The sequence below is a fragment of the Bison bison genome, unplaced genomic scaffold (assembly GCF_000754665.1).
Source record: "Bison bison bison isolate TAMUID 2011002044 unplaced genomic scaffold, Bison_UMD1.0 scf7180017864308, whole genome shotgun sequence".
Lineage (NCBI taxonomy): Eukaryota > Metazoa > Chordata > Mammalia > Artiodactyla > Bovidae > Bison > Bison bison.
In genome coordinates, this window is record NW_011494880.1 from 484549 (window position 1) to 507610 (window position 23062).

Sequence of the window (23062 nt, forward strand, 5' to 3'; positions counted from 1 at the left end):
TGAATGAAGCACAAGCTGGAATCAAGATTGACAGGAGAAATATCAATAACCTCAGATATGCAGATGACACCACCCTTATGGCAGAAAATTAAGAAGAACTAAAAAGCCTCTTGATGAAAGTGAAAGAGGAGAGTGAAAACGTTGGCTTAAAGCTCAACATTCAGATAACTAACATCATGACATCTGGTCCCATCACTTCATCGCAAATAGATAGGGAAACAGTGGAAACAGTGAGAGATTTAATTTTTGGGGCTCCAAAATCATTGCATATGGTGATTGCAGCCTTGAAATTAAAAGCCACTTGCTCCTTGGAAGAAAAGTTATGACCAACCTGCTGCTGCTGCTGCTGCTAAGTCGCTTCAGTCGTGTCCGACTCTGTGCGACCCCATGGACTGCAGACTACTAGGCTTCTCCGTCCATGGGATTCTCCAGGCAAGCACACTGGAGTGGGTTGCCATTTCCTTCTCCAATGCATGAAAGTGGAAAGTGAAAGTGAAGTCGCTCAGTCGTGTCTGACTCTTAGCGACCCCGTGGACCGCAGCCTACCAGGCTCCTCGATCCATGGGATTTTCCGGGCAACAGTACTGGAGTGGGGTGCCATTGCCTTCTCCAATGACCAACCTAAACAGCATATTAAAAAGCAGAGATGTTTCTTTGCCAAAAAAATGCCCATCTAGTCAAGGTTATGGTTTTTTCCAGGAGTCATGCATGGATGTGAGAGTTGTACTATAAAGAAAGTCGAGTGCTAAAGAATTGATAAATTTGAACTGTGGTGTTAGAGAAGGCTCTTGAGAATCCCTTGGACTGCAAGGAGATCCAACCAGTCCATTCTAAAGGAAATCAATCACAAATATTCATTGGAAGGACTGATGCTGAAGCTGAAACTCCAATACTTTGGTCACATGATGTGAAAACTGGTTCATTTGAAAAGACCCTGATGCTGGGAAAGATTGAAGGCAGGAAGAGAAAAAGATGACAGAGGATAAGATGGCTGGATGGCATCACTGACTCAATGGACATGAGTTTGAGTAAACTCCAGGAGGTTGAATGAACAGGAAGTCATGGCATGCTGCAGTCCATGGGGTTGCAAAGAGTCAGACATGACTGAGCCACTGAACTGAAGTAAACTGAACTGAAACAACGGGGAGGTAACACAGCCCCACCCAGCAGGAGAAAATTGGATTAAAGATTGACTGAGCATGGCCCTACCCATTAGAATAAAACCCAGTGTCCCCCACAATTAGGCTCTCCCATCAGTTCAGTTCAGTTCAGTCCCTCAGTCGTGCCCGATTCTTTGCGATCCCATGAACCACAGCACGCCAGGCCTCCCTGTCCATCATCAACTCGTGGAGTCCACCCAAACCCATGTCCGTTGAGTGGGTGACGCCATCGAACCATCAATTTGAGATTGATGCAATCTCAAAAACGACAGAATGATCTCTGTTCGTTTCCAAGGCAAACCATTCAATATGGTAATCCAAGACTCTCCCATCAGGAAGCTTCATAAGCCTCTTATTCTTATTCATCAGAGGGCAGGCAGAATGAAAACCATCATTATACAAAACTAATAAAAGTGATCACATGGACCACAGCCTCATCTAACTCAGTGAAATTGTGAGCCATTACATTTAGGGCTGCAAAGATGGAGAGGTCATGATGGAAAGTTCTAACAAAATGCAGTCCACTGAAGAAGAGAATGGCAAACCACATCAATATTCTTTCCTTGAGAATGCAACGAGTAATATGAAAAGGCAAAAAGATATGACACTGAAAGATGAATACCTCAGGCCAGTAGGTGCCCAACATGCCACTGGAGAATAGTGGAGAAATAACTCCAGAAAGAATAAAGTGATGGACCAAAAGCAAAAACAATGCCAGGTGTAAATGTGACTGGTGATCGAAGTAAGTCTGATGCTGTAAAGAACAATATTGCACCAGCTCAGTTCAGTTCAGTCGGTCAGTCATGTCTGACTCTTTGTGACTCCATGGACTTCAGCACACCAGGCTTCCCTGTCCATTACCAACTCACAGAGATACTCAAACTCATGTCCATTGAATCAGTGATGCCACCCAACCATCTTATCCTCTGTCATCCCCTTCTCCTCCTGCCTTCAATCTTTCCCAACATCAGGGTCTTTTCAAATGAGCCAGTTTTTCACATCATGTGAACAAAGTATTGGAGTTTCAGCTTGAGCATCAGTCCTTCCAACGAATATTCAGGACTGATTTCCTTTTAGATGGACTGGTTGGATCTCCGTGTAGTCCAAGGGACTCTCGAGAGTCTTCTCCAACACCACAGTTCAAAAGCATCAATTCTTCGTGCTCAGATTTCTTTATAGTCCAACTCTCACATCCATGCATTACTACTGGAAAACCCATAGTTTTGACTAGATGGGCCTTTGTCGGTAAAGCAATGTCTCTGCATTTTAATAAGCTGTCTAGGTTGGTCATAATTTATCTTCCAAGGAGCAAGCGTTCTTTTAATTTCATGGCTGCAGTTACCACCTGCAGTGATTTTGAACCCCCCCAAATTAAAGTCTGTCACTGTTTCCATTGTTTTCCTCTCTATTTGCCATAAAGTGATGGAATTGGATGCCATGATCTTAGTTTACTGAATGTTGAGTTTTAAACAAACTTTTTCACTCTCCTCTACTACTACATCTACTTCTGCTTTATTGACTACCTCAAAGCCCTTGACTGTGTGGATTACAAAATAATGGAAAAATTCTTCAAGAGATGGGACTATCAGACCAATGTACTTGCCTCCTGAGAAATCCATGTGCAGATCAAGAAACAACAGTTAGAACTGGATATGGGACAACAGACTTGTTCCAAATAGGGAAAAGAGTATGTCAAAGTTGTATATAGTCACACTGCTTATTTAACTTATATGAAGAGTACATATTGAAAAATGCCAGGATGGATGAAGCACAAGCTGGAATGAAGATGGCAGGGACATATATCAATAACCTCAGATGTGCAGATGACACCACTATCCTGGCAGAAAGCCAACAGTAGCTGAGGATCCTCTTGATGAAAATGAATGAGGAGAGTAAAAAAGTTGTCTTAAAACTCAATATTCAAAAAATGAGGATCATAGCATCTGGTCCCATGACTTAATGACAAATTGATGGTGAAACAATGGAAACACTGAGAGACTTTATTTTGGGGAGCTCCTAAATCACTGTAGATCATGGATGCAGCCATGAAGTTAAAAGATGCTTGCTCATTGCAAGAAAAGTTATGAACAACCTAGACAGCATATTAAATTCCAGAGACATTACTTTTCTGATAAAGGGCCATCTAATCAAAGCTATGGTTTTTCCGGTAGTCATGTATGAATGGATTTGGACTGTAAAGAAAACTGAGCACTGAAGAATGGATGCTTTTGAACTGTGCTGTTGGAACAAACTCTTGAGGGTACCTTGGATTGCAAGGAGATCAAACCCATCATTCCTAAAAGAAATCAGTCCTGAATATTCATTGGAAGAAGTGATGCTGAAGCTGAAGCTCCAATACATTGGCCACCTGATGCAAAGAACTGACTCACTGGAAATGAACCTGATGCTGGGCAAGACTGAAGGCAGGAGAAGAAGTGGATGATAGAGGATGAGATGGTTGGATGGCATCACTGACCCTATGGACGTGAGTTTGTGTAGGCTAAGGGAGTTGGTGATGTACAGGGAAGCCTGGAATGCTGCTATCCATGGGGTTTCAAGGAATAAGACATGGTTGAGCTACTGAACTGAACTGAAAGTATAAGTAACAATATAAAAAAATGAACTAGGTGAACTTCTTTCAACTAGCGGCTGCTGCACACTGCACAGTAAGAGAAATGATCAACAAACAAGAAGGCAGCCTATGAAAATAGAAAAAATATTTGGAAACTCTATGTCTGCAGTGTGGTTATTGTTCTTGTTCAGTCACTCATTCATGTTCTACATTTCGTGGCACCATGGACTACAGCAATCCAGGCTTTCCTATCCTTCATCATCTCCTGGAGCCTGCTCAAACTCATGTCCACTGAGACGGTAGTCCCATCCAAACAGCTGGTCCTCTGTCATTCCCATTTCCTCCTGCCTTAAATCTTGCCCAGCATCAGGATCTTTTCTAGTAAGTCGGTTCTTCACATCAGGTGGCCAAAATATTGGAGCTTCAGCTTCAGCATCAGTCCTTCCAATGAATCTTAAGGATTGATTTCCTTTAGGATTGACTGGTTTGATCTCCTTGCAGTCTAAGGGAGTCTCAAGATGTTTCTCCAACACCACAGTTCAAAAGGATCAGTTCTTCCATGATCAGCCTTCTTTATGGTCCAACTGTTGAATCAATATAAAATTACTGGTCAAACCATAGTTTTGACTATATGGATCTTTGCTGCCTAAGTAATGTCTCTGCTTTTTAATATGCTGTCTAGGTTTGTCACAGCTTTTCTTCCAAAGTGAAAGGTCTTTTAATTTCATGGCTGCAATCATTATCTGCAGTGATTTTGGAGCCCAAGAAAATAAAGTCTCTCACTCTTTCCGTTGTTTTCCCCATCTTTTTTCATTGGTGATGGGACCGTATGCCATGATCTTCATTTTTTGAATGTTGTGTTAAACCAGTTTTTCACCTTCATCAAGTCTCTGTTGTTCCTCTTCACTTTCTACCATAAGGGTGGTGTCATTTGCATATCTGAGGTTATTGGTATTTCTCTTGGCAATCTAGATTCCAGCTTGTGCTTCATCCACCCTGGCATTTTTCATGATGTATTCTCCATCATGAAAATAAGCCAGGGAGAGGATATACAGCCTTGATGTACTCCTTTCCCTATTTGGAACCAGTCTGTTGTTCCATTTCCAGTTCTTACTGTTCCTTTTGACCTCCATACAAGCTTTGCAGGAGTTAGGTAAGATAGTCTGGTATTCCCATCTCTTGAAGAATTTTTCCATTATTTTGTAATCCACACAGTCAAAGTTTTTGACATTGCAATAAAGTGGTACTAGATGTTTTTCTGGAGCTCTCAATTTTTCTACGATCCAGCAGATGTTGACGATTTGATCTCTGGTTCTTTGCCCTTTTCTAAATCCAGCTTGAACATCCACAGTGTTGCAGCATGGCTTTGAGAATATTCAGCATTACTTTGCTAGCATGTGAGATGAGTGCAATTGTGTGGTAGTTTGAGCTTTCTTTGGCATTGCCTTTCTTTGGGAATGGGATGAAAACTGATCTTTCTGAGTCCTGTTGCCAATGCTGATTTTTCCAAATTTGCTGGTATATTGAGTGCAGCACTTTCACAGCATCATCTTTTAGGACTTGAAATAGCTCAGCTGGAATTTCATCACCTCCACTAGCTTTGTTTGTAGTGATGCTTCCTAAGGCCCACTTAACTTCAGACTCCAGGATGTCTGACTATGTGCATGACCACACCATCATGGTTATCTGGGTCATGAAGATGTTTTTTATACAGTTCTTCTGTGTATTCTTGCCACCTCTTCTTAATATCTTCTGCTTCTATTAGGTCCATACCATATCTGTCCTTTATTGTGCCCATCTTTGCATGAAAATTTCCCTTGGTATCTCTAATTTTCTTGAATAGATCTCTAGTCTTTCCCATTGTATTGTCTTTCTCTATTTCTTTGCACTGATCACTTAGGAAGATTTTCTTATCTCTCCTTGCTATTCTTTGGAACTCTGCATTCAGATGAATATATCTTTCCTTTTCTCCTTTGCCTTTAGCTTCTCTTCTTTTGTCAGCTAATTGTAAGGATTCCTCAGACATTTTGCCTTTTGCATTTCTTTTTCTTGGAGATAGTCTTGATCACTGCCTCCTGTACAATGTTATGAACCTCCATCCTTAGTTCGTCAGGAACTCTGTCTATCAGATCTCATTCTTTAAATCTATTTGTCGTTTCTACTGTATAATCACACTGGATTTGATTTAGGTCATACCTGAATGGTCCAGTGGATTTCTCTACTTTCTTTAATTAAAGTATGAATTGGGTAATAAGGAGTTCATGGTCTGAGCCAGAATCAACTTCCTGTCTTGTTTTTGCTGACTGTATAGTTCTTCTCCATCTTCAACTCCAAGGAATATAATCAATCTGATTTTGGTGTTGACCATCTGGTGATGTCCACATCTAGAGACTTCTCTTATGCTGTTGAGGAGGGTGTTTGCTATGACCATTGCCTTCTTTTGACAAAACTCTGTTAGCCTTTTCCCTGCTTCATTTTGTACTCCATAGTCAATTTGCCTGTTACTCCAGCTATCTCTTGACTTCCTGCTTTTGCCTTCCAGTCCCTTATGATGAAAAGGACATCAACAAACAAGATGGCAGACTAAAAGGTCATGTGCTCATCTTCTCCTGTGTGAACTCCAAAGTTGCAACTAGCTGCTGTACAACCACGGACAGAATGTTGGATTCCACCAAAAAAAAAAAGATATCCCAATTCCAAGGGCAAAGGAGAAGCCTCAATAAGATGGTAGGAGGGGTAAAATTGTCTTTATAATCAAACCTCATACTCACCAGAGATGCTTGGAGGACTCAAACAAACTCTTGTGCACACCAAGACCCAGATGTCCCATAGAGACTGAGCGAGACCTACCTTTGATTGTTTGAGTATCTCCTGCAGAGGTATAGGTCAGCAGTGGCCTCCTGTGGGGACAGGGAATCTAACTGCAGCAGGTCTGGATTATCCAATGAGAGGCCTGAGCCTCATGGTGGAGGTCGTCATTAGCCCCACCATAGAGCCGCTGAGCAGATGACCCACAAACTGCAGAACAATTATACTAAAGATTTTCCCACACTGTTAAGAAAGTTCAGATTTTCTTAGAACAGATTTTCCAATCTGGGAATCTGGCAATGTAACTGAGAACCCACAGGGAATTTGACTTTGGAGGCCAGTGGGAGACCGAGCCAGACTTGCTTTTGAGTGTCCAAGAGTCTCTGGTGGAGGCATGGGTTGAAAGTTGGCCTCAGGCCAAACAACAGGGAAGGAACCTAGCCCCGCTCATCAGCAGAAAATTGGATTAAAGATTCACTGAGTATGGCCCTGCCCATCAGAACAAAACCGGTTCCCCCACAACAGGCTCTCCCATCAGAAAACTTGCATAAGCCTCTTATCTTTTTCATCAGACGGCAGACAGAATGAAAACCACAATGAAAAACACAGAAAACTAACCAAACTGATCACATGGACCACAGCCTTGTCTAACTCAATGAAACTGTGAGCCATGCCGTGTAGGGCCACCCAAGACGAGTGGGTCACAGCAGAAAGTTCTGGCAAAATCTGGTACACTGGAGAAGACAATGCCAAATCACTTCAGCATTCTTGCCTTGAGAACCCCACGAACAGTATGAAAAGGCAAAAAGATATGACACTGAAAGATGAAATCCCTAGGACGGTAGATGCCCAATATGCTACTGGAGAAGAGTGGAGAAATAACTCCAGATACAATGAAGAGATGGAGCGAAAGCAAAAATAATGTCCAGGTTTAGATGTAACTGGTGACAGAAGTAAAGTCTGATGCTGTAAGAGAATATTGCATAGGAACCTGGAATGTTCAGCCCACAAGTCAACATAAATTGGAAGTGATCAAAAAGGAGATAGCAAGAGTGAACATAGACATTTTAGGAATCAGTGAACTAAAATGAACTGGAGTGGGTGAATTTAATTCAGATGACCACTGTATCTACTACCATGGGCAAGAATAACTTGGAAGAAATGGGAGTGTTCCTCATAGTCAAGAAAAGTGTGTGAAATGCAGTACTTGGGTCCAATCTCAAAAATAACAAAAGTAGAAATTAAGAGTTTTCAAATAAATACCATTTGTATTTATGTGTAGTGATGGATATTATCTAGAGTTATTTGGTGATTATTTCACAATAGGTGCAAATATCTAATCATTTTGTTGTATACCTGTGTTGAAACAAAATTATTTTAAGTCTGGAGAAGCAAAATTTTGCATGAAAATTTTTCTACCAGTTGAGCCACTGCCCGGCACTCCCTGTTTTAGTGTACAATGTGCTTCTGCATTATACATTAACTAGATCCCCTCAGAAGACACAGGGAAGTTTACTCTACAGAAAAACTAATTTCCTCCTGGCACCAGCAACCTAACTCATTAAAAGCTAACATTCTTTCCTTAATCTTTTAAGGGGTCACAGTGACCCACCACTCACTTTTTAGGACTACATAAACTGGCAATATAATGTTCTGATGTATAACTCTTTCATGTATAACCCCTTCCCTCAAAAACTTATATGACAGTTCTTTAACTTCTAATGGGCAGAGCATTCCTCAGAGCTTCCTGACAGATTTTCTCCAGGGTTATAATCCTCAGATTGGCTCAAATGAAATCTTCCATACTATTCTAGGTTGACTATTGACTAATTTTTTGTCACAATCTGAAACTAATACAATGTTGCATGTTAATAATACCTCAAAAAAAATCTAACTAAATAATATATGAAAGGTACTGTTTTCTCAAAGATAAGTTACCTCTTATGCAAAACTTCCTTATCATAATCACATAAACATAATAAAAAATAAATTAGTCAAAAGCAAAATAGAAGAGGTACATGGGCTTGCTAAAATAGAGAAAAAATTTGTGCTCAGGGTCAAAAGTCACTAGTTGACCTCTAATGAGCTCTAACCTTAAATAGAAGAAGAACAAAACACTAAAGTGAGTTAAAAAATCTAGAAGCATGGTCCTATAGGAAAAAAAAAAAAATCTTCTTTTGTTTTTACACTTTTGGAGACAAGAACAAATGAAACCAAACTACATTATTTATTTTCTAGTTTCATGCTCACCACATTGCAAACCTGGTCATCAATTAACTATTCTTTCATAGAATACAAATATAAAGCCTTAAGAAGAACAGGTTAATCAGAAATAAATCAGGTTGTGAAAAAGGAGAAGCAGAACGCAAGAGTAGTCCAAGGTTATGGAAATTAAGCACACTGTCAGATTTGGGTTTTCCAGACACTCCAAAAACTTAAGCTTAAATATAGAGAATATTCCTTCTTGGATATATACCAGGGTTCCCCTGGTGACTCTGATGGTAAAGAATCAACCTGCAATGCAGGAGACCTGGGTTCGATCTCTGGGTTGGGAAGATCCTCTAGAAGATGGAATGTTATCATTATTCAATCATATAACACAAAACAACAACAAAAAAAATTAGAGTGTTATTAGTTTTTACATTCAAAACAGTGTAGCCACCCTAAAATAGCATTTGTAAGTTTTCATACAGTTAGATAAATGTTTACATTATTTATAGAATATAAGAATATTTATTATATACATATTATTCTTACCTAAAACCTTGCTGTAATATTCATCCCATTCCGGAAATACATATTAGGAATATATCATGTCACTCACTGTATACAGTAACCAGTTCTCCAGCCTCTGTATAAAAGTCATCTTGTCTGTCAGTCTTGATGTGATACCAGGAACATATGAAGAAGGCATAGGAAGCCCAGCACACAGTCTTTCAATGACATTCGCACAGAAAAACCGAAAAGTGAATATAAATGGAATATTCAGGAGTTCAGCCACCAATTCCCCACAAAAACTTAAAGGATCGGCAATACAGACATCAAACTTGGCTGCCTGTAGCCTGCTGAGTAACTCCTTGTTTGTGATAGCACTGTCACACACTCTTCTGTTTATTAATAAAAATTTTCTCTCTAAGTCTGCCAGTTTTATTTGCATTTCCCACCATGAGAGTTTTGGCAGTTCAAAAGTTTCTTCATAGAGAATGGTATTGAGCTCTTCTATCAAAGTTTCTTTAGTTACTGAAATATGGAGGATCTCCACATGATAGGGAATCTTGGTATGATCAATTGCAAGATTTTGTGAAGGTACCAGGACAGTTATCTCATGACCACGAAGGTGAAGCTCTTCTAGAATAACTTGTAAATTAATCCAGTGACTAAAATCCGCAGGCCATACAAGAACTTTGCCCGTCCTCCCGGAGTCAAGGAAACATAGATGCAGCATGAAAAGGATGCAGAAGCCTTTCACAGTCTTCATGGTTAACTCTTGCTTGAATTAAATCTTAAACCAAATGCATGAAACTCACAATCCAAAGATCTCCCCTTAACAATTCCAATGAGTTCATAGTAGATTGGGCTGAACTTTGAAATGTGTACTTTGTATAATGGACTAAAATGGAAAGCAACTGCTTTGAAGTGAAAAAAAAACTTGATAAAACACAATACACTGAGTTAGGAAATATTTACTCAGGCTTACACACAAATCCATAATAATTTCTAAGTAATATTTTAAAATCTGAGATTATGTGATTGCATATTCTATTAGGGCTAGATTTTTTGGAATATTTTTTCTGGTTTTATTTTTAAGATCATTTGAACAGGAAGATCTCTATAGTGTTTTTTTTTTTTTTTACTGATAACTCTTCTAGATATTTTAGGTACAGAAGAGATCATCACTTAATGCTGGAAATACGCACACTTTAAGAGATGTTAAGGCAAGGAGATTTATTTTATTTTTAATTTTATACTGGATTATAGTTGATTAACAATGTGTTAGTTTCAGGTGTACAGCAAAGTGATTCAGTTATACATATACATATATCTGCTCTTTTCAAAATTCTTTTCACATTCATGTTGTTACAGAATATTGAGCAGAATTTCCTGTGGTTTATAATAAGTATAGTAAGTCCTTGTTGGTTCAACTACTTTAAATATAGTAGTCTATATCTGCTAATCCAAACTCCCAATTTATTTTTCCCCCTACCTTGCCCATTTTGTAACCATAAGTTTGTTTTTAGTGTGTATCTGTTTTTGTTTTGTAAATAAGTTCTTTTTTCTTTTTTTAGATTGCACATATAAGCAATGTGATAGTTATCTTTCTCTGTATTCCTTATTCACTTAGTATGATCACTTTCAGGTCTATCTGTGTTGATGCAATATTTTGGAGATTAATCCCTTGTCAATTTATTCATCTGTAAATATTTTTTCCCACTCTGAGGTTGCCTTCCTATTTTGCTTATGTTCTGCTTTGCTGTGCAACAGCTTTTGAGTTTAATTTGATCCCATTTGTTAGTTTAGTTTTCATTTCCAATACTCTTGGAAATGAATCAAAAAGGATATTATTGTGATTTATTCAAAGAATGTTTTGGTCTTACATTTAGGTCCTTAATCCATTTTGAGTTAATTTTTGTATATGATGTTAAATAATGTTCTACTTTCATTCTTTTACATATATCTTTCCAGTTTTCCCAGCACCACCTATTGAAGATCCTGTTTTTTTCTCCACAGTTAGAGATTAATTGAATATAAGTCTGTGGGTTTATTTCTGGACTTTCTATTCTGTTCCAGTGATCTATATCTGTTTTGTGCCAGTACCATCTGCCTTGTTGACTATAGCTTTGTAGTGTAGTCTGGGAGAGCTTATTCCTCCACCTTTGTTTTTCTTTCTCAAAATTGCTTTCACCATTCAGGGTCTTTTGTGTCTCCATAATTTTTTTTTAATTGTGTTAGTTTATAAAAAATACCATTGGTAATTTGGTAGGGATTGCATTGAATCTGTAGATTGCCTTGAGTACGGTAGAAATTTTGATAATATTGATTCTTCCAATTCAAGACTATGGTATATATTTCCATCTGATTGTGTCATCTTTGATTTATTTCATCAGGGTCTTATCCTGTTCAGAGCACAGGTCTTTGGCTTCCTTGGTACGATTATTCCTAGATATTTTATTCTTTTTGATGAAATGGTAATGGGGATTTTTTTTCTTTAATTTCTTTCTGATCATTCATTGCTGGTGTATAGAAATACAACAAATTTCTGTATTAATTTTGTATCCTGTTTACTTACCAAATTCATTCATGAGATCTAGTAGTTTTGTGCATCATCTTTAGGATTTTCTATGTGTAGTATCATGTTTTCCATAAACGGTGATAGTTTTTTTTTTTTTTTTACCAGATCTTTTATTAGTGTATAGCTGCTTTACATTGTTGTGTTAGTTTCTGTTGTACAACAAAGTGATCAGGTGTACGTATACATATGTACCCTCCCTCTTGGACCTCTTTGTGAATCCCCATCCCACCATCTAAGTCACCAAAGAGCAACAAGCAGAGCTCCATAAACTATACAGCAGGTTTCTACCATTTATCTGTTTTGCACATGGTAGGTTATATATGTCAAACCCAATCTCCCAATTCATTCCCTCTCCCAAGTCCACATATCTGTACTCTATGTCTGCATCTATACCCTTGTCCTGCAAATAGATTAATCTGTACCTTTTTTTTTTCAGATTCCACATGTATGCATTAATATATGTTATTCATTTATCTGCTGATGGACATTTATGTCACTTCTATGTTCTGGCTATTGCATTAATAAATAGTACTGAAATGACATTTGAGGTGCATATATCTTTTTGACATATGGCTTTCTTAGAGTACATGACCAGTTAGGAATTGCTGATCTTCTGGTAGTTCTATTTTTAGTATTTTAGGGAATATCTTTACTGTTCTCCATGTGGCTATACCAATTTGCATTCCAACCAACAGTGCAAGAGGGCTCCCTTTTCTTCATTCTTTCTCCAACATTTATTACTTGTAGATTTTTTGATGATAGCCATTCTGAGTGGTGTGAGGTGATGTTGTTGTTCAGTTGAGCAGTTGTGTCTGACTCCTGCAACCCCATGAATTGCAGCATGCCAGGCATCACTGTTCTTCGCTATCTCCTAGACTTTGCCCAAACTCATGTCCACTGATTTAGTGATGCCAATCAACCATCTCATCTTCTGTCACTCCATACTCCTCTTGCCTTCAAACTTTCCAGAGAGTCAGCTTTTCACATCAGGTAGCCGAAGTATTTGAGATTCAGCTTCTGCATCAATCCTTCCAATGAATATTCAGGGTTGATTTCCTTTAGGATTGACTGGTTTGATCTCTTTGCTGTCCAATGGTTTCTCAAGAATCTTCACCAGCACTACAGTTAGAAAGCATTCATTCTTCAGCATTCAGCCTTCTTTATACTCCAAATATCACATCCATACATGACTACTGGAAAAACCATAACCTTGACTATAGAGACCTTTATCAGCAAAGTGATGTCTCCACTTTTTAATGCTCTGTTTAGGTTTGTCATGGGCTTCCTTCATAGTGTGGTTGGTAAAGAATCTGCCTGCAATGCAGGAGACCTAGGTTCGATCCCTGGGTCAGGAAGACACCCTGGAGAAGGAACTGGCAACCCACTCCTATATACTCACCTGGAGAATCCCATGGACAGAGGAGACTGGCTTGGGGTCACAAGAGACAGACACGACTTAGCACCTAAACCACAAATCCCACCAGGTTTGTCATAGCTTTCCTCTCAAGGAACAATCATCTTTTAACTTCGTGGCTGCAGTCACGGTCTGCAGTGATTTTCCAGCCCAAGAAAATAAAATCTGTCACTGTTTCCACTTTTTCCCCATCTATTTGCCATGACGTGTTGGGACTGGATGCCATGATCCTAGATTTTTTTAATGAGTTTTAAGCTGCCTCTTTCACTCTTCCACCTTCATCAAGTGGCTCCTTAAGTCCTCTTTACTATCTGTTATTATGAGTTCAGATTTAAACAGATTTTATATTTTGTTAAAAGTACTGAGGAAATGGAAGTATTTATAGCCCCTAATATAAAACTTCTCAACCACTATAGACAGCTTGTAGAAATAACCTTTCTTTATGAAATATTATACACATGGAATTAAACTTTTCACTGTGGATGGGAAGACTTGTAGATTCCTGCTGAGATTTGCATCATTATGGAGGGCTCTTACACAGCTCAGGTGGCTTCCCTCCGTGAAGAATAATGGTTTACATCTGAATATTGCATTAACTGTGAAAGGTTGATGTCTGAATTTCATGGTGTCATATGGACTGTTGATATCATATATGAGGGAATTACATCTAAATATATGAAGGACTATTTTTTTTTTTTTGTAGAGAAAGTGGGTGGCAGTAACTGACAATGAGAATTAGAATCTCAGCCTGTTTGGCAAAGTTTAGAGAAAAAATCTAGAACCATGGCAGAGCTGGAATGAGATTCAGAGGCAAAGAACCTGGGGAAAAAATAAAATTGAAAAGCAGAAAATGGTAGGTAGCTGTTGGGGTCCAGCCCCAGCAGGATCCAAGGGTACCCTCAGGATGGACGGCATCAGTTAATGAATGACACGGGGAGGCCAAGCTTCAGTGAGCGAGGCCCGTAACTTTATTTTCAAAAGGTGCTTTTATACCCTGACTTGTACATAGAGGGAAGTGAAAGATGCAAGGTCATGCAGAGACAGCCCAAACACTCCAGCAGTTTTGCCCTTATCAAAACCAGGATTTTTTTCTGTATGCCTTTCCATAAACAAGGGTCTTATGCTATGTACATTATCTTCTGGCCTGGAGGCCTGTTGACATTTTATGACCCTTTTTTAAATAAAGGTTGATCAACCAGAAAACTTGTTTTCCCTTGAAGTGTTTTTTCTTTATATTTCTAATCTGTGTCAGCCTCAGAAAGTACTAAACAGAGTTACATTCTCACGGAACAAAGGTGCGTGAGTCACAACAAAGAAAGAACTTATTAGCTCAAAGGTCTGATGTGGTTAATACCAAGGCTACTACTTGTTTTTCTTACATTCCAACTACATTAACTAATGCACTCCCAGGTGCACAATGGACAAGGGATATGGGAACTTGGCAGCAAGCATTGGCCCAATAATGAAGCCCTTTACCAGTACTATTCTAATAATAATGGGCTTTATGCCCATTAGGACTTTTAGAATGTTTAGGCTTCTCATGCCTTTCATGGTTGGGAAGTTGTGAACAATCATGTGTGTTAGTTGTAAGAGTAAGGAAAAACCTGTCAAGCAAGCTAGAATGCCAACAGACGGGTTAGAACAGAAATATTCCTTTCATGCCCAGGAGACTTATCAACTTAGAGCCCTAAGTTGATTTTCTCCAGAGAAAGGTGGTCAGGGATAGCCCCCTGCTAATATCAGAAGAGTGGTTGAAAGGCATAATATAGTAAACAGTAGACAGACAGATTTTGGTTTCTGGGTAGGTGCTCGAAAAGGTCCAGGGAATCCTTTGAGTCCTGATCCGCCTTTGCCTGTCAGGTCTTCTCCGCATGACCTTTGTCATGGGTGGGATCTCCCATGGTGGTTCCCGGCAGGTAGCAATTCATGTACACTGCAAAATTTATGTTTTCTGCTCCATAGGCAGCAGATCCTTCTAAATTCCAACTCTATTACCATTTAGAATATTACCGTTGATACTCCCATTAATTTAGGCAATATGTTAGACTTCAGTAAGCAGGTGACTTATTATCTTTGGTAAAATATATAGAACATAATGGAAACAAACACTTCCCTTATCATAAAGGCAAGTAAATTTAATAATCAAAGTATAACACTGCGTGAATAACATTTTTTATAACATATAGAACCTGATTCTGTGTTCATATATATATATATATATATATATGAATGTACACACATGAACAAAAAGCTTGCATCTACCTATAGTATTTTAGATTATCATGATCCAGAAAAACTTGAGCAGGACTACATAATATAATCACATATGAATTGTTAAAGAGTTTAAAATATATTTTATTTTATTTTTTAATATAAATTTATTTATTTTAATTGGAGGCTAATTACTTTACAATATTGTATTGGTTTTGCCTTACATCAACATGAATCCGCCACAGGTGTACACATGTTCTCCATCCTGAACCCCTCTCCCACCTGCCTCCCCATACCATCCCTCTTAAAAGATATTTTAAAGCATATTACTTTAACTATAAGAGCCAGAGGTCATAAACTCCAAAAGTAATGTTTATTAGTACTTAAACTAGAGAAATGTAACCTATTACAAAGATTTAGCCTTTGTATACCTAAAATTATTATCAGATTTTTAATACAATGATTTTAATCATGTATAGATGTGCTAAGTCTCTTCAGTCATATCTGAGTCATTGGGCCCTTGTGGACTGTAGCCAGCCAGGTTCCTTAGTCCATGGGGTTCTCCAGGCAAGAATACTGGAGTGGATTGCCATACCCTCCTCTAGGGAATCTTTTCTGACCCATGGATCACACCCATGTCTTTTATGTCTCCTGCATTGGCAGGCAGGTTCTTAACCACTGACACCACCTGGGAAACCCCATAATGATATATAGATGACACAAATAGGTAAATATTATGGTTTAAGAAAAGCTTTGGTCCCTACAAGATAGAATATATGCATTTAGTTGTCAGAGTAATCTTTTTTAATAAACTCAGAAAATTCAGAAATAAAGTCTCTAAATCCTGAGTTACTTAAACTCCTTTATGTTAACATCATTGCATATTGATAAAAAATGAAGATATATCTTGAGTTTGGCATAAAATGACCAAAGATTAAACTATGATTTAAAGACTATTATAGGAAAGGATATTATCATATTGCTAATATATGATTTAGGTTTATGGTGTATTACTGCTTTAATTACATGCATTATGTCTTTAGCAACATCAGTGCTTGCATTTTTAAGTTCTATTCCTTAAAGTAATATAATTATTTAATTATTCAAAGCCTCATAAAATTGAGAAAATATATTTTTAGCTCCTCTATTTCTTTACAGTTAATTCCCCAACTAATAATAAATTATGATTACCTTGTTCTCATATCTGTAAAAGACAGTAATTGCCCAAATCATTTATATCTATTCTGATAGTGTTATATTTGTTCAGTTTTTATATTTGGTAGACTTACATTTGTATTTAGTTATTTTAGGTCTAACTTGATTTATAGATGTCAAAGTTCATGGTGAATCATTTACTGAACTTGGTTAATAGATAACATCATCTGAGTTAGACTGAATAACTTTTTTGACGTCAAGGGCAAATTATTGGCAAGCGTATTGAAGATAGACTTTTAGAAAAGAAAGGAAGAGATTTTTTTTAATGGAAAATTTGATGGAATTTCAAGACAAAATCATGGCCAGAACTCCCCATATTCACCTATAGGATTAGAGAAGGATAAAAAAGAGAACATTCTATTTTTAGAGACATGTTTGTTTTATTAAAATTCAATTTATGTTTTCATATTTGCTGCAGATTTCAGGCTGATGCTAGTTAGTAAGATGCCTAGATACTTGTGCTTAGTATAGTAGTCACAGTACAGCTCATGAGAGGACCAGGAGAAATATTGAGACAAAATAAAAGAAAGAAAGAACTGGATTAACTCCTGAATTTCTGAAGGAGAAATCATCCCCAAAAAAGCAGCATTTATGGGAAGTGCATTTTCTGTCCAAAGTGTCTGCAGTGCAACTCTAAACAGTTTTTTTCTTCTTTGCAAATATTTATATTGTAAATAAAATTAATGTAGGATTCAAGTTAAGTAAACTTTTGATATAGTTGTTGGTATCTGACTCTTTGTGACCCCGTGGACTGCAGCACACCAGTCTATTCTGTCCTTCACTATCTCCCAGTTGTTTAGTTGCTAAGTCAGGTCCAACTCTTTGTGATCCCCTGGAATGTAGCCTGTCAGGCTCCTCTGTCTATGGGATTTCCCAGGCAAGAATACTGGAGTGGGTTGCCATTTCTTCCTCTGAGGGATCTTCCTGGGTCAGGGATCAAATGAGAGTCTTCTGCATTGGTAAGCATTTTCTTTACTGGTAACCCACTAGGGAAGCCCTCACTATCTCCCAGAGTTTTCTCAAATTTATGTCCATTGAGTCAGTGATGCTATCTAACCATCCCATCCTCCACCACCTCCTTCTTCCAAAAGCAGGGTCTTCCCCAGTGAATCAACTCTTCTTATCAGGTGGCCAAAGTATTGGAGATTCAATGGTAGCATCAGTCCTTCCAGTGAATATTCACGGTTGATTTCCTTTAGTATTGACTGGTTTGATCTCCTTGCAGTTCAAAGGACCCTCAAGAGTCTTCTCCAGCACTACAATTTTAAGGCATCAATTCTTCACTGCTGGGCTTTCTTGGTCCAACTCTCATAAATATACAGGAAAAAGGATAACTTTGAGTACATAGACCTTTGTCTGCAAAGTGGTATCTCTGCTTTTGAACACACTGTCTAGGTTTGTCATAGCTTTTCTTCTGAGGAGCAAGCATCTTTTAATTTCATGGCTACAGTCAGCATCCACAGTGATTTTGGAGGATAAGAAAGCAGTTTCCACTTTTCCTCCTTCTATTTGTTATGAAATGATGGGACCAGGTGCCATGATTTTCATTTTTTTTTAATGCTCAGCTTTAAGCCAGCTTTTCCCTCTTTTACCCTCATCAAAAACCTCTTTAGTTCCTTTTTACTTTCTGTCATTAGACGGGTATCATCTGTGTATCACCTGAGGTTGATATTTCTGCGGCAATCTCGATTCCTGCTTGTCCAGGCCAGCATTTCGCATGATGCACTCTACATACAGTTAAATAAGCAGAATGACAATATACAGCCTTATTGTATTTAAGTTAGTTTAAAAGAGTGGGCATTAAATTCAAATCATTTACTTTGGCCCATCGTACGAATAACCATGAAAACATACAATAATCAGCTAGTTCTCTGAAGCCAAGAAGTGTTAAAATACAAATGAAGTACTATCATTATTAATATCCAAATGAAGGATAGTCTTGGAAAAAAAAAAAAACAGTATTTTGTATTCCAAAGGGGACAAAGTCTAATGTGTGATATGAAAGGAAATTGATGATGTAAAATGTGCTTTACAGCAGAGTAGAAATCCTGTCAGTCTTCTGATATTCTTGACTGGCAAAGAAGCTCTGGCTAGAGTGTGTTCTGCATTAGTTCTTAAATATTTCTTAGAGAATATGAAATAATTATTGAGTATTGAACCCAAAATTATGTTAGATATTTAAGAAATATTCAACCTGATCAGTATGGAAATAGGATTTATCATTATGTTCCTGAGGCCTCACCAGCATCTCAACTGGTTGAACTGAAAGCAATGAACAAAGGAAAGCACTAAACTTTAACTGTTAAATTTTCATATGTTTATTCATTTGTCATATCTTTTTAAAGAATAGATTATTTTAAACCTTAATTCTGAATCATGTGGCTTATTTCTGGAGTGAATCTTTGATCTTTGTCTTGATAAGTTGAAGACTGGACAAGAATCCAGATGAAGAGGAGAGAAATCTTTTCAAATCAGTGGCTGGATTATTCAGATGGATTCTGTCAAAGTTTCTAGCCCAATTATTAAAAAAAAGAAAGGCAGAAGAGACTACTCTATCTTTTTCTTCTTTGCAGTCTTACCAAACTTCCAGTAACAAAACAGGCAACATTTAGTGACCAGGAATGCAACAGTTGCCACACAGGCTAGCAGGAAGCCAATCACATCCAAAGAGTGGTACTGGAACCAGTTGAGGTCATGGAAAGCTGGTCGAAGGTGCTTGGCTCCTTTGTGGCGCATGACAAACTCAACCCAGAAGACTGCTCGGTCCAGGGGTTTTACAGGTTGATCATGGTGGATTCTTGATAACTTCATAGCATTCTCTTTATAGCTAAAATTTAATATATAAATAACAACCTGTAAAGTTTGTTAAGGACATGATACACCTAAAACACATATATATTATTAAAAATATATTGCATAATTAATTATATGGTAAGTTGTGTCATAATTTATATCACCAAGAATATGAAAGGCTTAAGAAAATTGTTTCCTCTTGAGATATTTCTAGATATGATGGTCCATTGGCTGGAATCTGTTGGATGCTTTACAGTCTCAGCAATTATTGGAGGTAGGAGAGGAAATAATTTCCAATTGAAAATAGCATTCTCAAAGCATAGAAATAAGAATGGATTAATAGAATATGTAGCTTGAGAATACAGAATTTTGATCTAACTTGCTGAGTGTGGCATTGGGAATATAATAGTGTAGGAAGCAGCATGGAAGGGAAGGTCTATGAAAAAGGAACCCTTTCCCCACTCCTTCACTCTTCCCCAGGTTTGGTCTGGAGTGTCAGTATTAATTAGACTTCAGCAGTAATAGGAAATGATTCAAGTATGTGATCTTCATGGTCCTGACATTTCAGATGAAAGCAAAAAAGCTTCATGTGATCTTCTAGGCAAGAAATAGGGCCTGAGACTGAATAGATGCTGGCATTTTTGCCTCAGGCTAAAGAGGGCTGTGTGTTGAAAACCAGAAACATTGCTCTGCCAACAAAGATCTAAATAGTCAAGGCTATAGTCTTCCTAATGGTCCCATACCATTGTGAGAGTTGGACCATAAAGAAGTCAGATGCCAAATAACTGATGCTTTCAACTATGGTGCTGGAAAAGACTCCTGAAAGTCCTTTGGACAGCAAGGAGATCAAACCAGTCAATCATAAGGGAGATCAACCCTGAATATTCACTGGAAGGACTGATGTTGAAGCTGAAGCTCCAGTATCTTGGTCATCTGATGAGAATAGACAACTCACTGGGAAGGTCCACAGTGCTGGAAAATATTGAGGGAAGAAAGAGAAGAGGGCATCAGAGGATGAAATGGTTGGATGGCATCACTGAAAATGAACATGAACTTGGGGAAACTCTGGGAGATAGTGAAGGACAGGGAGGCCTGGTGTGCTGCATTTCATGGAGTCGCAAAGAGTAGACACGACTGAGCAACTGTACAACAACAGCAGAGGGCTGTGCCTGCAGTAGTGAGATGGAAGGATGGCAATAGCTGGAACACTAACCCTCCTGACTTCTGTCAAGGAACAGAAGACCAAACCACGGTTTTGGCTTAACGCTTTGAATGGCTGACTTAGAAGCAAGATTTCCTTGGGTTTGTAAAGGAGGGAGGTTATTCGCCCACACCAAAGTGCAATCATCATTGATAAAGAATACAGAACATTAAATAGTAGAAAATCATGGGAAAGCATGCAGCAAGTTTTGAGGATGAGAACTATAAATGAGAAAAAAGTAAACAAAGCCCTGTTGCCCTTTGGTTTAAACAACCAAGGCAGGCCTTTTTTAATACACAAAAATTTAAGGAATAAGTACCTCTGAACACATCTCAGGAAAACAAACAACAGCAACAGAAATTCCAAGACAGATACAGAAAGTATTTATCAGATAAAAAGTCAACAAAATACTCCATTAAAACACAAATTGGTTCATTAAATCCATATAAATATGAAATTAATGCTAAGTGATATTGGAAATTGTGGTCATGGACAAGATAAGTACATTGTAAGCTTTGATAACATTGTACTGATAATATAGCAAAGAAATCTAAGATGTGATGTTTAAGAGACATTGATGGAACCCACAGCCTGTTTTACAGAGTGAAGTAAGTCAGAAGGAGAAAAACAAATATCATATATTAATATTGTAACCTAGGAAAAAAATTGTACTTATTACCCCATTTGTAAGGTAGGAATAGAAATGCAGATGTAGAGGACAAACTTGTGTACACAGCAAGGGATGGGACACAGTCGGACAAATTGAGGAAGTAGCACTGACTTATATATACTATCATGTGTAGAGTAGATAGCCATTAGAATTTGCTGTATAACACAGAGAGCTCAGCCTGGTACTCTGGGGCTTCCTAGGTGGCTCAGTGCTAAGGAATCTCCCTGCCAATGCGGGAGAGCAGGAGATGCACGTTCGATCCCTGGGTCAGTGAGATCCTCTAGAGAAGGAAATGGCAATCCATGCCAGTATTAAACCCTGGAAAGTCCTATCAACAGAGGAGACTAGCAGGCTACAGTCCATGGGGTTGAAAAGACTTGAATATACCCAAGAGATTGCCACAAAACACAAAAGCGTGGGATGGGGTGGAGGTCAGAGGAAGACGGTCAAGAAGGAGGGGATTATATATATATATATATATATATAAACTTATGGAGGATTCACATTGTTGTACCGGAGAAGGGAATGGCAAACCACTTCAGCATTCTGCCTTGAGAATTCCATGAACAGTATGAAAAGGCAAAAAGATATGACACCAAAAGATGCACTGTTCGGGTCAGTAGGTGTCCAAAATGTTACTGGAGAAGATCAGAGAAATAGCCCCAGAAGGAATGAAGAATCTGACCCAAAGTGGAAACGATGCCCATTTGTGGATGTCTCTGGTGGTGAAAGTAAAGTCTGATACTATAAAGAGCAATATTTCATAGGAACCTGGAAATGTTAGGTCCATTAATCAAGGCAAATTGGAAGTGGTCAAACAGGAGATGGCAAGAGTGAATATCGACATTCTAGGAATCAGCAAACCAAAATGGACTGGAATGTGCAAATTTAATTCAGATGACCACTATATCTAATACTATGGGCAAGAATCCCTTAGAAGAAATGGAATAGCCCTCACAGTCAGCAAAAGAGTCCAAAATGCAGTACTTGGGAGCAATTGCAAAAATGGCTGAATGATCTCTATTCGTTTCCAAGGCAAACCACTCAACATCACAGCAATCCAAATCTATGCCCCAGCCACTAAAGCTGAAGAGACTGAAGTTGAATGGCTCTGTGAAAACCTACAAGACTTTCTAGGACTAGCACCAAAGAAAGATGTCCTTTTCATCATCAGATCAGATCAGATGAGATCGGTCACTCAGTCGTGTCTGACTCTTTGTGACCCCATGAATCGCAGCACACCAGGCCTCCCTGTCCATCACCAACTCCTGGAGTTCACTCAGACTCACGTCCATCAAGTCAGTGATTCCATCCAGCCATCTCATCCTCTGTCGTCCCCTTCTCCTCCTGCCCCCAATCCCTCTCAGCATCAGAGTCTTTTCCAATGAGTCAACTCTTCGCATGAGGTGGCCAAAGTACTGGAGTTTCAGCTTTAGCATCATTCCTTCCAAAGAAATCCCAGGGCTGATCTCCTTCAGAATGGACTGGTTGGATCTCCTTGCAGTCCAAGGGACTCTCAAGAGTCTTCTCCAACACCACAGTTCAAAGGCATCAATTCTTTGGCACTCAGCCTTCTTCACAGTCCAACTCTCAGATCCATACATGACCACAGGAAAAACCATAGCCTTGACTAGATGAAACTTTGTTGGCAAAATAATGTCTCTGCTTTTCAATATGCTATCTAGGTTGGTCATAACTTTCCTTCTAAGGAGTAAGTGTCTTTTAATT

General features: G+C 38.5%; 1 protein-coding gene and 1 pseudogene across 1 annotated transcript in view; both read right to left on the bottom strand.

Annotated features, from left to right (window-relative positions):
* LOC104997411 overlaps nt 1-10060 on the bottom strand; it is a 39261-nt pseudogene extending 29201 nt beyond the window's left edge.
* An 8306-nt stretch (nt 10061-18366) lies between these two features.
* The window catches only part of LOC104997410 (UDP-glucuronosyltransferase 2C1-like), a 35078-nt gene continuing 30382 nt past the window's right edge, over nt 18367-23062 (bottom strand). The window contains exon 6 of the mRNA XM_010852126.1: nt 18367-19497. Within this exon, the coding sequence (XP_010850428.1) occupies nt 19218-19497 (280 nt within the window). The 3' untranslated portion in view covers nt 18367-19217. The remainder of the gene's footprint in view (nt 19498-23062) is intronic.